Source organism: Jaculus jaculus, chromosome 19 (assembly GCF_020740685.1).
Source record: "Jaculus jaculus isolate mJacJac1 chromosome 19, mJacJac1.mat.Y.cur, whole genome shotgun sequence".
Lineage (NCBI taxonomy): Eukaryota > Metazoa > Chordata > Mammalia > Rodentia > Dipodidae > Jaculus > Jaculus jaculus.
The window spans coordinates 21054975-21068208 of record NC_059120.1 but is presented as its reverse complement, the minus strand read 5'-3'; the positions used below and the strand labels follow the sequence as shown (position 1 = coordinate 21068208).

The window sequence follows — 13234 nt, the reverse complement described above, 5'->3', positions numbered from 1 at the left end:
CAGCAAACCCCAGGAGCCAAACTCCGCAGAGGGGACTGGCAATCTCGCCCACCGGGCATTTTGGCCCACGGGTCTCAGAAAATGTGCTTGGAGGTCCCCAGGGCAATTCTCAATTTCTCTTTCTTTTCTTTTCTTTATTTAACGTAGGGTTTCAGTCTAGCTCAGGCTGACCTGGAATTCACTCTGTAGTCTCAAGGTGGCTTTGAACTCACAGTGATCCTCTGCCTCCTGAGTGCTAGGATTAAAGGCGTCAGCCACCACGCCTGGCTCAACTTTTCTCCATTTTTATCCCCGCTCTTCCAAAGAAGGGAACCCAACAGAGTTGGAAACGTGGAACACTGTGGTCACCCTCCTTAGGATTGATTTTAAATTTTTTCTTTTTTAAGTTTTTCGAGGTTGGGTCTCACTCTAGCCCAGGCTGACCCGGAGTCCACCATGTATTCTCAGGGTGGCCTCGAACTCAAGTGATCCTCCTACCTCTGCCTCCTGAGTGCTAGGATTAAAGTGCGCCACCAAACTTTGCTTTAAAAAATATTTTTATCTATTTGCGGTGGGGGGGAATGGATGCGCCAGGGCCTGTTGCTGCAAACGGACTCCAGATGCATGCGCCACTTTGTGCATCTGGCTTTATGTGGCTACTGAGGAATCGAACCAGGGCTATCAGGCTTTGCAAGCACGCGCCTTAACGGTTGAGCCATCTCTGCAGTCCTCTATGCTTGTTTTGAGCCAGGAACGCCAGTGGTACCTACAGGCTGCGTTCTGTAGTGTGTCCTGGGAGCCGGGCGTAGTCTCCTGCCAAGGGTCCTGGCCTGTCCTAGAGTCAGTCCCTGTGCTCTGGATTCACGGAGCCACTCTCCTGGACGACGTTCCAGCTCGCTTGGGAACTGACCCCCGTGGGCATCCCAGGGGAGGAAGGCCGATTGGTCCCCCCAACCCCAGGCCTTCGGGCTGCGGGGTCCCGCCCCCGGAGCCCGCCAGGAGCTCGGCACCGTCGCAGCTCCGCCTCCCCGCCGGGCTCAGGTTTCCACCCGAGATAAGTGAACTGATTGGGAGTTAATGAGAGCGACGTAGCGGACAGCCAGTTCCCTACTGGGCTCGCTCCCCGATCGCGGCCCCCAGGCCACAGCCAGAGCCGCTTGTGCGCTCGGGTGTGTGTCCAGCTGGTCCCCAAACCGTCCACGCTCCTCGGACTCAGGCGTTTGCCAGTCAGCGCGCGCAATTCAGCCTCGGCTCCCCTAGAACAAGGTTTTTGGTGAGCAGTGCAGAAAGTGCGTCTTCCCCGGACTTGGTTTCCGAGCTTAGATCTGCAGGGTCTGGCGTGGTCTCCGCGCGGTTGCAGCCCTGGCGAGTACCCGCGACACCTGTGGTTTCGGGTGGGCCACCCAGGGGTCATCTGGATGCGAGTTCCTCCCGGGGCAAAAGGGTTGGGCCCTGTGCTGGCATCCCCTTCACTTGCCTGTCCCTCTGCCTTCACGCCAGTCTTCTGGGGTCTCTGGTACACCCATTCCTGGGCTACTTCTCTCCCTCTTCAGCCCTGCCTAATACCCTCTTTCGCTTCTCTTTGCCCGAGGGCTCCTGGAGGTTCTTTGTCCCTTCCGGGTCCGACCACTGACACATCCTAGATCACCAGGCTAATCTGCTGGCCCAAGTCCCGGAGCAGAGCCGGGAGGGCAGCGAGGGGTCGGGTTGGGATAACGGACCAGTTGGGGACTACGGAGAGTTTGATGGGTGACGCGAGAAGGGGAGGGACTCGGGGCGTGGGCAGGGCAGAGGAACGGGCCCGAGCCCGGGGACAGGTTTTACCACTGCGCCTTGGCGGTGGCGGTGACGGCGGCGAGGACTCGCGCCACCTGTCCGAGTGCCACCTGGTGAGCGCGGCGCCTGGGGGCCCGAGTCCCTCCTCCTCCCTCCCCCTCCCCGGCCTGCTTCGCTCCTCCCTGGTGGCGTTGTCCCTCCGCCAGCGTGCCATCTCCGACCTCCAGCCGCACTGACCCGGTTCTTCCCCCTCTTCTTAGCACTTGGAGCGACCATAGGCTGCCAGGAGGTCCAGGAAGCCCTCCGGCGGCGGGCCACCATGCCGCGCTCGTTTCTGGTCAAGAGCAAGAAGGCTCACAGCTACCACCAGCCGCGCTCCCCGGGACCGGACTACGCTCTCCCCTGGGAGGATGTCCCCGCGCCCCGCGGAGCAGGTGCGAAGCGCGCGCGCGGACCGGGCGGGGCAGCTCCCGGGGACGTCGACTCTACTCCGGGCCACCGCGTCCCCTAGGCACCCGGGGAGGCGGCCCCCATGCCCCTTTGCTGCCCTGTTTTGTTTCCTAGCCTCCCGGTTGTTCCCGAACCGGGGTGTCCCGGCCTGCGCTCTCTCTGGCCTTCAAATCCGGGAGGGTCCTTGGCCGGACCTGAGTGGACAGAGGAGGACGCTCGGGTGCCACGGTCGGGGGGCGATGGGGACCACCGCAGGACCTCGAGTTCAGCCAGACTCAGTTTGACCTCTTTCATGATTTCTCTCCCCAGTGACCTCTTTGGGTACGGGCGAGGAGAAGTCGGATCCCGGGGACCGGCTGTCCCCCGAGTCTCAGCTCACCGAGGCCCCAGACAGAGCCTCCACATCTCCGGACAGCTACGAAGGCAGCGTCTGTGACCGGAGCTCCGAGTTCGAGGACTTCTGGAGGCCTCCTTCGCCCTCCGCGTCACCGGGTAAGAATCCTTTGAGAGGTCCCTGTAGCAGGATCTACAGGAACCCCGCGGTGCAGAGGGACCTTGGGAATTAGATGGGTGCTAAATGGATGGTGGAGAGCCTTGGCTTCTCGAGGGAGCTGGTTCTTGGGTGGGGAATGGACCCCAGTGGGAGGCATCTGGCTCCTCTGGGCTTGGAGAAGTTTGCCCACAGCGTCCCAGATAGGAATCCTTCCAAGGAGGTGGCCTCCGGCTGCTTGCTCCCTTAAAATTATTTCCAACCAAGTGAGATGAAACAGGCCAGTCCTTTCCACTGATGGGAGCGAGGTTTCGTTTTCTGACCAGAATTGGTTTTTAGAAAGTGTAAGGACCCCCCCGCCTCCCGCGCGCCTCCGCTCCTCTTCTCTCTCTCTTTCTCTCTCCCTCCCTTTCTCTCTGTCTCTCTCTCTCTCTCTCTCTCTCTTTCTCTCTCTCTCTCTCTCTCTCTCACACACACACACACACACACACACACGGAGACCTGGCCTGGGCCTGACAGCTGGGCGCCACGTGGGAGAGGTCCCCGAGGAAAAATCTCAGCTCCGGGCTAGGTCTTCGCAAGAGCAGGGCCCCAGGCTTGTTTCGTTTCTCTTCTGCCTTGATGGCCAAGTCTTGGGGACCAGCCTGATGGAGTTTCATTTCCAGGGGGCACCCAAACTTTTTGCAAGCCAAGCTGCCCGCACATTAGAGGCCGGTGTCTAGGGTCCTGACAGAAGAAAAACCAAAAGGGGGGGGTACAGACGACTCCAATTCTGCCAAGGACCAGTTATTTCCAGATTATATATAGTAGCCTCAAAAGCCAACTGTTCCATTCCACACGCTGGGTGTTTTTTTTTAATGTGTTTATTTTTTTGTTTGTTTGTTTTGGTTTTCGAGGTAGGGTTTCGCTCTAGCCCAAGCTCACCTGGAATTCGCTATGTAGTCTTAAAGGGGCTCCGAATTCATGGCGATCCTCCCATCTCTGCCTCCTGAGTGCTGGGACTAAAGGCGTGCGCCACCACCCCGCCACAATCTGAGCTTTGACTAGAAACGCAGGTCCAGCCAGTGGGTCTGGGAGCAGACGGCGGTTGGAGGGCTCTTTCTGGTTTGCACGATACCAGGCTCCCCAGTATGCCCTCCGGCGGGAACTGCTTGCGCCCAGTGTGGACTGGTGCGCGTGGGTGGTGCCTGCGAACAGATCCGTGCCTGCGCACACTCGGATTCGTTGGTCATCCAATTTTAGCAAAATTCACGTGGGGTGTGAGTGTGGAGGGGTGCAGCAGGCTGAGGATTCAGAAAGTTCTCCTGAAGTTGGAAGCTAAACCTTCGTTGTAAAATTATTCTGAGAAGTCCGTCTCCTCCACCCTCAACACTCCCATCAAAGGGCCGGTTAGCGCCCGCACCTGCCGCATCTTTGCTACTCAGTACTCAACAGCTTTGAGGACTCCGAACAACTTCCGGTTTGTTCAGACCCAGTATTTCTGGGAAGTCCACATTTTATTGGCTCCCTCCTTCCTTCATCATCGACCCCAGAATGTAAAAGGATGGAGCAGTGTTGTGGAGGGATGAGCTCTGACTTCTCATATATCATTTTATTTTGTTAATTTTTATTTATTTACTTGCACGTCTGTGTAAGAGTGGAAGGGCGCGCTAAGACCGCTTATCGCTGCAAACATGAGATGCGCCACTTTTGGGGTCTGGTGGATAGCTGAAGAATTGAGCCCCTTCGGCTTTGCAAACGTCTTTAACCGTTGAGCCATCTCCCCAACCTCACCCATACATTTTAGCCATCCATTAGCTGTCCTGCTCACTGACACACCAGCCCTAGGCGAGTATCCCTCTTTCTCTCTATCTATCTATGCATCCATATATATTATATATAATTTATTTGCAAGAGAGACACGGAGACAGAAGGACACAGAGAGTATGGGCGCACCAGGACCTCCTCCTGCTTCAAACGGAACTTTAAACACATTCACATCTGGCTTTATGTGGGTACTGGGGACTCGAACCTGGGTTGTCGGACTTTGCAAGCAAACGTCTTTAACCGCTGAGCCATCCTCTCTCTAGCCCCCTAGGGTTTTTTTCTTCCCCCGGGGAATCCCCGACACCCCAGCGCAGCCTTGGCGCACTGGGCGTTGGAACACGGCCGCGGGGCGGGCTCACACCTGACCCGAGGGCCTCTCGTGCCTTCACAGCCTCGGAGAAGTCGCTGTGCCAGTCGCTGGACGAAGCCCAGCCCTTCCCATTGCCTTTCAAGCCGTACGCGTGGAGCGGCCTGGCGGGGCTGGTACAGAGCTACCGGCCGTGCGCGGCCCTGGAGCGCAGCCTGTTCTGCGAGCGCAGCCCGGAGCCCGGTCACCCCGCCGCGCTGTACGGCCCCGAGCGGGCCACGGGCGGTGCGGGCGCGGGGGCCCCGGGGAGCTGCGGCGCGGGAGCGGGCGCCGCCGGTGGCCCGGGCTTGGGGCTCTACGGTGACCTGGGGCCCGCGGCGGCGGCCGGGCTGTACGAGCGGCCCACGGCGGCGGCGGCGGCGGGCCGGCTGTACCCCGAGCGCGGCCGCGAACTCCACGCCGACCAGGGCGCAGGGGTCAAGGTGGAGTCGGAGCTGCTGTGCGCGCGCCTGCTGCTGGGCGGAGGCTCCTACAAGTGCATCAAGTGCAGCAAGGTGAGGCGGGTCGGAGCCCCGGGGCGGAGCCCGAGCGTCGCCGATCCGAGGAGAGTGGGGGCTCCCGCGCCCCGCGCCCCCTCTCAGCCGCCTTCTCCCCGCTCCCACCCGCCGCAGGTGTTCTCCACGCCGCACGGGCTCGAGGTGCACGTGCGCCGCTCGCACAGCGGCACGAGGCCGTTCGCCTGCGAGCTGTGCGGCAAGACCTTCGGGCACGCCGTGAGCCTGGAGCAGCACAAGGCCGTGCACTCGCAGGTCAGCGCAGGCCCGGCGCGGGCACCGCCTCGCCGCGGGGTCCTCCTGCAGCCACGCCCCCAGCCCTACACCCTCCGCCGCCTGGCCCCTTCCCTCCTCGCCGGCCTCCGGCCCCCACCCCAACCCCCCTGGGAGCCCCCTTCCCTGGAAGCGCCCACTTTGTAGCAATCTCAGATTGTGGGGCCTGAGCGGATTGGGTTGGAGCAAAGCTAGTGATCTCTGAGGCTTGCTGTTGCCATATTTATTAACTCTGCCTCCGACGGAAAAGGCGGCGTCTCCACTCAGTAAGAGCATCCAATATCGCTTTTTATCCTAGGAGTCTTTTTAAAAGCATATATTTTTATTTTTATTTATTTATTGGAGAGAGAGAGAGAAAGAGGAAGAGAATGGGCGCGCCAGGGCCTCCAGCCACTGCAAACGACCTCCAGATGCATGCGCCACCTCGTGCATCTGGCTTACGTGGGTCCTGGGGAATTGAGCCGTGGTCCTTTCGTTTTGCAGGCAAGTGCCTTAACCACACTACTCCATCTCTCCAGCCCCTAGGAATCTTTTAAATTTTTTTTTTTAAAAATTCATTCGTTTATAACTATCTGTGGCCCAGCTTGAGAATCCAATGATAGGATGCCCGCCGGGAGAGTTCCGCTGCTCCTTCGGACACAGCCCCCCCCCCCCCCGCCCCATCAAGACCTTCCTGAGGGACAACCTAAGAGAACCCGTCCCTTTGTTGAACACATACAGTGATTAGCTCCACCTGGAAAACTTTGTCTACTACAGTCTAGAGAAGGAAATAGGCAAATAACTATGGTATCAACCCATCTTCTTGTCCCACAGTGACTGGAGTGTGTGGGGGGGGGGGAAGGGCGGAGCGTGTCTCAAGTGATGGAGAGTGGAGAAGCATGTGTCAATGGGCTTCAAAAAAAATTTCAGGGAGGTGGCACACCCCTTTAATCCCAGCACTTGGGAGGCAGAGGTAGGAGGATCCTGTAAATTCGAAGCTACCTTGAGACCACATAGTGAATTCCAGGTCAGCCTGGGCTAGAGTGAGACCCTGCTTCGAAAAACAAAACCAAAAACAAACAAAAATTTAGGATGGAGATGTTCTTGCCATAGGGTGTGATGGGGTGTAGAAGGTTGTGGCTGAATTGTTTGTTTGGTAGAAAAGTGTTAAAGGCCAAAAAAAAAAAAAAAAAAAAAAAAAAAAAAAAAAAAAAGAAAAAGAAAATCTTATGTCTGGCATGGTGGCCTTGGCAGCAGAGGTAGGAGGATTGCTGTGAGTTCCAGGCCACCATGAAACTACATAGTGAATTCCAGGTCAACTTGGACTAGAGCAAGACCACAGAATTCCCTCCCCCCCCCCAAAAAAAAAAAAACCTCCAAAAAGTGTTAAAGGTTGGAGTGGGAGCTTTGGGAGTTTAGGATTTAGTTAGTGGTAATGAGGGCCGGGCAGCCTGAGTGACTGCAGAGGAAAATGTTATCTTCCTCCTACCTTCTCTTTTTCCCTTCCTCCCTCCAGGAACGCAGTTTTGACTGTAAGATCTGTGGCAAGAGCTTCAAGAGGTCATCCACACTGTCCACTCACCTGCTCATCCACTCAGACACCCGGCCCTACCCCTGTCAGTACTGCGGCAAGAGGTTCCACCAGAAGTCAGATATGAAGAAACACACCTTCATCCACACCGGTGAGCTTGTGGGCAGTAGTGCCTGGTGGCCAGTGTTGCTGTTTCTGTCACTTTGGCCTTGGTGAGTGATGTGATGTGTGGCCGGCAAACTTCCCAGGTGGAAGTTCACAGATATGGTTCTCCCTCGGAGGGGCCTTGACTGGGGAGCAGGCCTCCACCCTTGGAAAGAATATTGTCCTCCAGTTTAGCAGCTGCTCCAATGATTGCTGGCTCTGGGTGAAATACGAAGCCTCAGGGTTCTCTGAGAAAATGAATGTTTACCTGAGATTGAGGACTTCATGTAGGGCTGCCTGTTGATGGATGGAGTCACTTGTCGCCTCTGCTTCATTTTTACAAGCCCAAGAGCTTATTCTGATCCTGAAGAGGAAAATGAACCAGTGGCAACTATTACTGGACTTTCTGCTAAGCACTTTAAAAACACATTGTCTCATGTTATATTTGCAACTCCAAGAGACAGAAACTATTCCTTATCCCCATTTTAGAGGTAAAGAAAGTAAGGCACAGGAGGAATAAATGACCTGTCTGGGGTCACATGGCTAGCAATGGTTAGGGCTGGAGTTCAAATTTAGATCTCTCTGGCCTCTCAGATATCTATGTTCCTGACCTGTTTGTTGTATTATACTTTGAGAGTTATGGGAGTTGGTGGATAAAGCTCCCGTTCATTTTTTTCCCTTTTCAAATATCAGCAATTTTATGCTTTAATAATGACAATTTTTAAAAGAAATATTTCCAAAACATTGGTATGGTATGCTTTCTTAATTCAGTTCAAAATGCCTTCTAGTTTCGCTTTGCATTTCTTCCCTGACCTATGGATGATTTAGAAGAATGTAATTTTCCAAATTTGTGGAGAAGGGAAGGGGTTGATTGTGGATTTCCCAAACATCCTTCTGCTGTTAATTTTTTGTCTAATCCCATTGAGGAAAGAATGTGCTACATGGCTTGAGTCCTTTCATATTTATTAAAACTTGGCTTTAACCCAGATTGAGGTCTATCTTGGTAGCTGTTCTGGGAACCTAGAAAAAATATCCTGCTGGTTGTGGGGGACATGGGATGTTCTACACATGTCATCCAGGTCTAGTTCAAATCTTTAGTGCTCTTACTGGTTTTCTGTCTACTTGTTCTGTCTTATTGAGAGAGAACTATTACAATTTCCAACTATAATTTTGCTTTTTGTCTACTTTATCCTTGGATTTCTATCCAGTTTTGTTCCATATTATTTAAAGTTCTGTTGTTTGGAGCATAAGTGTTTCCAATTGTTATGTCCTCTTGGCAAATTCACTTCATGGCTATGAAGTGAGCTCTTTATCCCTAGTAATATCCTTTCTTCATAAATCTTTTTAAAAGTATTGTATTTTTATTTGGTTATTTGGGAGAGAGAGAAGGAGAGGCAGAGAGACAGAAAAAGATGAATGGGTGTGCCAGGACTTTGAGCCACTGCAAATGAACTCCAAACACATGCGCCACCTTGTACATCTGGCTTACAGTTTGATTCCTGAGGAATTGAACCTGGGTCCTTTGGCTGTGCAGGCAAGCACCTTAACCTCTAAGCCCCCTATAAATCTTTTAAAAATACTTTTATTTAATTTTGAGAGAGTGAGCATGAGATGATAGATAAAGAAGGGGTACACCAGGGTCTCCTGCCCCTGCAAACAAACTCTAGACACATTCACCACTTTGAGCATCTTGCTTTACATGAGTACTGGGGAATCAAACCCAAGCTGACAGGCTTTGCCAAGTACCTTTAACTTCTGAGCCATCTCCACCCCCCCCCCCCATAAATTGTTGCTATATGATTACTCGATCCATCCTTTTACCATGTTTGCATGTTGTAAGTGGATTTCTTGTCAGACATGCACTTGGGTATTCTCCTTCTTTTTCTTTTTATTTTTTTCATCCAGTCCAACAAGCTTTATTTATAGATTTCTCTACCTATCAAATATTTTTAAATTTATAAGATGCTTTCAAATCACTCATTTCATTTGATCCTTCCTGCCACCCCATAAAGTAAAATGAGTCCCTCTTACTGTCCAGAAGCCCAGACTTTGAATGATCTACTAAAAGTCCTAAAGCCATTGAAAGCTCTGACTTCTAATCCTGGACTAGTTCCTTAATACTATGTGCAGGTGTGAGTTAATGCCAGGAGTTTGTCAACTCAAGCAATTCTCTTGCCTGAAAGAGTGCTTTCTTTAGCAGTCAACAAGACATTTATTTACACAAGACCCAGAATTTCTAGCTATTTTACTGCAGAACATGAACAAAACATTATTTTAAACGAATTACAGTCCATTCCAAACACCCACTATTGGTGTAAGCAAGGTATACTTGGACAGTGTAGATGTTCATATCAGAAACTCCAGAAAAAATGCTACTTTAATCATGCCCCTTTCCTGAAATTTCCATGTAATTTACTACTCGTATGGTGTTGAAGACACTGAATGAAATATTAAGCCTTTATCAAATGTTGACATTCACAACCAGAATTTATTTCTCTGACTTGTTTGAACCAAGAGGGTTAGAAGTTTTGTTTGGTGAATCCTTGTCCAAGAAACTTGAAGCAAGAAACGAGAAGGAAGTGCAGTAAAAGGGGCCAAAGTTCTCAAAATAAACAAATCTACTTTGCACCCCCCCGCAGGCTGATTCCCAGCCCTTATGTTATGCTCGCACCATTTGGAAATGTATATAAGTTACCCAAAGATCCATCACTGCATTAGATGGGGAGTGACAACCCCTTCCGTGTTCTGCTTGTTATTAATCTGTGGGGAAGAGTTGCACATATCATAAGAACCCTGAGATTCACTTCCCAGAAGGAAGGAAAATCAAGATAGGTAAGGATCAGCTATTTTTTAAAAAAATATTTCATTTATTTATTTATTAGAGGAGAGAGAAAATTGATAAACCAGGGCCCCTAGGCATTGCAAATGAACTCCAGACACATGTGCCACCATGTGCATCTGGCTTACACAGGTTCTGGGGAATCAAACCTAGGGCCTTAGGCTTCACAGGCAAGGGTTTTAACCACTAAGCCATCTCTCCAGCCCAGAATCAGCTATCTTAAGAAATTACTTGTAGGACTGGAAAGATGGCTTTGTGGATAAGGCACTTGGTGGCAAAGCCAAAGAACCCAGGTTCAGTTCCCCGATACCTACATAAGACCAGATGCACAAGGTGGCATATGTGTCTGGAGTTCATTTGCACTGGCTAGAGGTCCTGGCATGTCTATATTCTCTCTCTCTGTTAAATAAATAAAATATTTTTATTTATTTATTTTTAGTTTTTCTTTATTATTATTATTTTTTAAGGTAGGGTCTCACTCTAGCTCAAATGGATCTGGAATTCACTCTGTAGTCTCAGGGTGGCCTTGAACTCATGACGATCCTCCTACCTCTGCCTCCCCAGTGCTGGCATTAAAGGCGTGCACCAACAGGCCCAACTTTATTTTTTATTTATTTTATTTTTTAAAAATATTTGATTTATTTTTAAAAAATTTAAAAAATTTTTATTAACAATTTCCATGATTATAAAAAATACCCCATGGTGACACCCTCCCTCCCCCCACTTACCTCTTTGAAACTCCACTCTCCATCATACCCCCTCCCCATCTCAATCAGTCTCTCTTTTACTTTTGATGTCTTGATCTTTTCCTCCTCTTATGATGGTCTTATGCAGGTAGTATCAGGCACTGTGAGCCCATGAATATCCAGGCCATTTTGTGTCTGGAGGGAGCATGTTGTATGGAGTCCTGCCCTTCCTTTGGCTCTTACATTCTTTCCACCACCTCTTCTGCATTAGACCCTGAGCCTTGGAAGGTGTGATACAGATATTGCAGTACTGAGCACTGCAGTCATTTCTTTCCATCACCATGATACTTCTGAGTCATCCTAAGGTCACTGCCATCTGAAAAGAGAAGATTCTCAACCAAAAGTGAGAGTAGCATTAATATAAGGGTGTGAACATTAACAGAAGTGCTTACTGGGCAGTTTGATAAGCATAGTATATACATTTGGCCAGACAACAGCAGACGTTACACCCCTAGGGCTCATGACTACCCATGTTTTAAGTTTGCAGTATCAGGGATGTATTCACTTCCCATGGAGCAGGCCTCCAGTCCAAAAAGTTGGTTTCCCCCATAACAGACGTGCCACTACTGCACCCGTTGGCTCATTTGGCCTGGCTGGCCAATTATAAGACTTGCAGTATCCACTGCTCAGTATCTTCACTCTGATTTCTCTTTCTCCCATTGAACTGCATGCAGTGTGGCTTCTTCCAGCTTTCTGCCAGCTGGTCTACATGGAGGAGCTTATCAGCTCAGTTCCAGTGAGATTTCTCAGTGGCCTTGCAGCCCAACCAACTTTATTTTTATTATTGAGAGAGAGAGAATAAGCACACCAGGGCCTTCAGCCTGCTGGGAACAAACTCTAGACATGTGCACCCCCTTTTGGTGCATGTACAACATTGCGGGCTTGTGTCACTGTGCGTCTGGCTACATGGGACCTGGAGATTCAAACATGCCTTCTTAGTCTTCCTAGGCAAGTGCCCTAACTGCTAAGCCAGCCTGGTAATTTTTTTTTTTTTTTTTTATGGTTTTCCGAGGTAGGGTTTCACTCTACTCTAGGCTAACCTGGAATTCACTCTGAATTCTCAGGGTGGCCTTGAACTCACGGTGATCCTCCTACCTTTGCCTCCTGAATGCTGGGATTAAAAAAGCATGCACCACCACGCCCAGCTAGTAAAATATATTTTTTTAAAAAAGAATTTTTTTGTGAATAAAATGTGAAATGTCAGGGCTTTTTTCTTTCCTTTTCTTCTCTCTTTCTCCCCCCCCCCCCCACCTCTCTCTGTCTTCAGGCAAGGTCTGACCCTGTAGCTCAGGTTCGCCTTGAACTTATAGCAACTCTCCTGTCTCAGCCTCCTGAGTGCTGAGATTCAAGGCATCAGCCAGTACACCTCAAGGTGGATTCTTAAAATAAGGCCTTGGAGGCTTATCTGCCCTTCGAAAGCAAGAAAGCACACAGATTCACTGGTCATACAAAACCAACACCCACTTGGAAACTCAGATTTGAAAGCTTCCTCTGACTGAACATCTGCTCTCAGGGTGCTCAGCGCCTCAGGTCCGGAGAACCCTCCTGGGGCCCATTCAGCTGGGGAAGGCACGTGGCCTTTGCTCTCTTTCCGTTTAGCAGGAAACTGTTTGAGACCTTTGGTTGGGAACCCCCCACCCAGAAAGTCACCATTCCATTGGGTAGACCCATGGCTTCCTGAGACCCAAGTCGCAGGCTGAGAGTCGGTTCATGATGCAACACTTCACCCTCCAAAGTTGGTTGGAGATCTTAGACTGTGGTGCAGCCAGCTGCGGGCCGGCTAGCTTTATCACAATGCTCATACTTCCTGCCCTCCCCCTTCCATCCCTGCAGGCGAGAAGCCCCACAAATGCCAGGTGTGTGGCAAGGCATTCAGTCAGAGCTCCAACCTCATCACCCACAGCCGCAAGCACACGGGGTTCAAGCCTTTCGGCTGCGACCTGTGTGGGAAGGGCTTCCAAAGGAAGGTGGATCTCCGGAGGCACCGGGAGACGCAGCACGGACTCAAATGAGCATCCTGGCTGGGCTGCGCGCACCATCCACACGACACTAAGGTGCCCCTGTGGACCTCCCACGGTCCACCAAGGCGGTCCCCCTTCTCTTTCCTGCCTGGAGCCGCCCGGGGACATGGAGGACCTTTCCAAATTCCTGCCCAGAGTCGAAACCACCGTAACTCTCTGGGCTTCTCTACACCTGAAGAGGTCAAGTCAAGTGGGGGAATCACTTCCAATTTTGGACCCCCAGAATCCTTCCCTTTTCCACCTTGCTCCACAGACAGGGAGGTCCTTTGGGTGGCTTTCCTGCTGCTGAACCCTCTCAAGATACAACTTTTTACACATGGACACATGCTAGTGCTTTTG

The 13234-nt window shown here is 51.4% G+C and overlaps 1 protein-coding gene across 2 annotated transcripts; it reads left to right on the top strand.

Moving 5' to 3' along the window:
- The first annotated feature begins 2062 nt into the window (after positions 1-2062).
- On the top strand, positions 2063-12909 carry Gfi1 (growth factor independent 1 transcriptional repressor). Of its 2 annotated transcripts, none has more exons than XM_045138703.1 (6): positions 2063-2233; positions 2538-2697; positions 4893-5362; positions 5480-5617; positions 7131-7296; positions 12708-12909. In XM_045138703.1, the coding sequence occupies exons 1-6, from the start codon at positions 2075-2077 to the stop codon at positions 12884-12886; spliced, it is 1272 nt and encodes a 423-aa protein (XP_044994638.1). In that variant the 5' UTR covers positions 2063-2074; the 3' UTR covers positions 12887-12909. The 2 variants fall into 2 exon arrangements, with proteins under 2 accessions (XP_044994638.1, XP_044994637.1); XM_045138702.1 differs by having other exon boundaries at positions 2075-2189; positions 2515-2697.
- Positions 12910-13234: the final 325 nt, after the last annotated feature.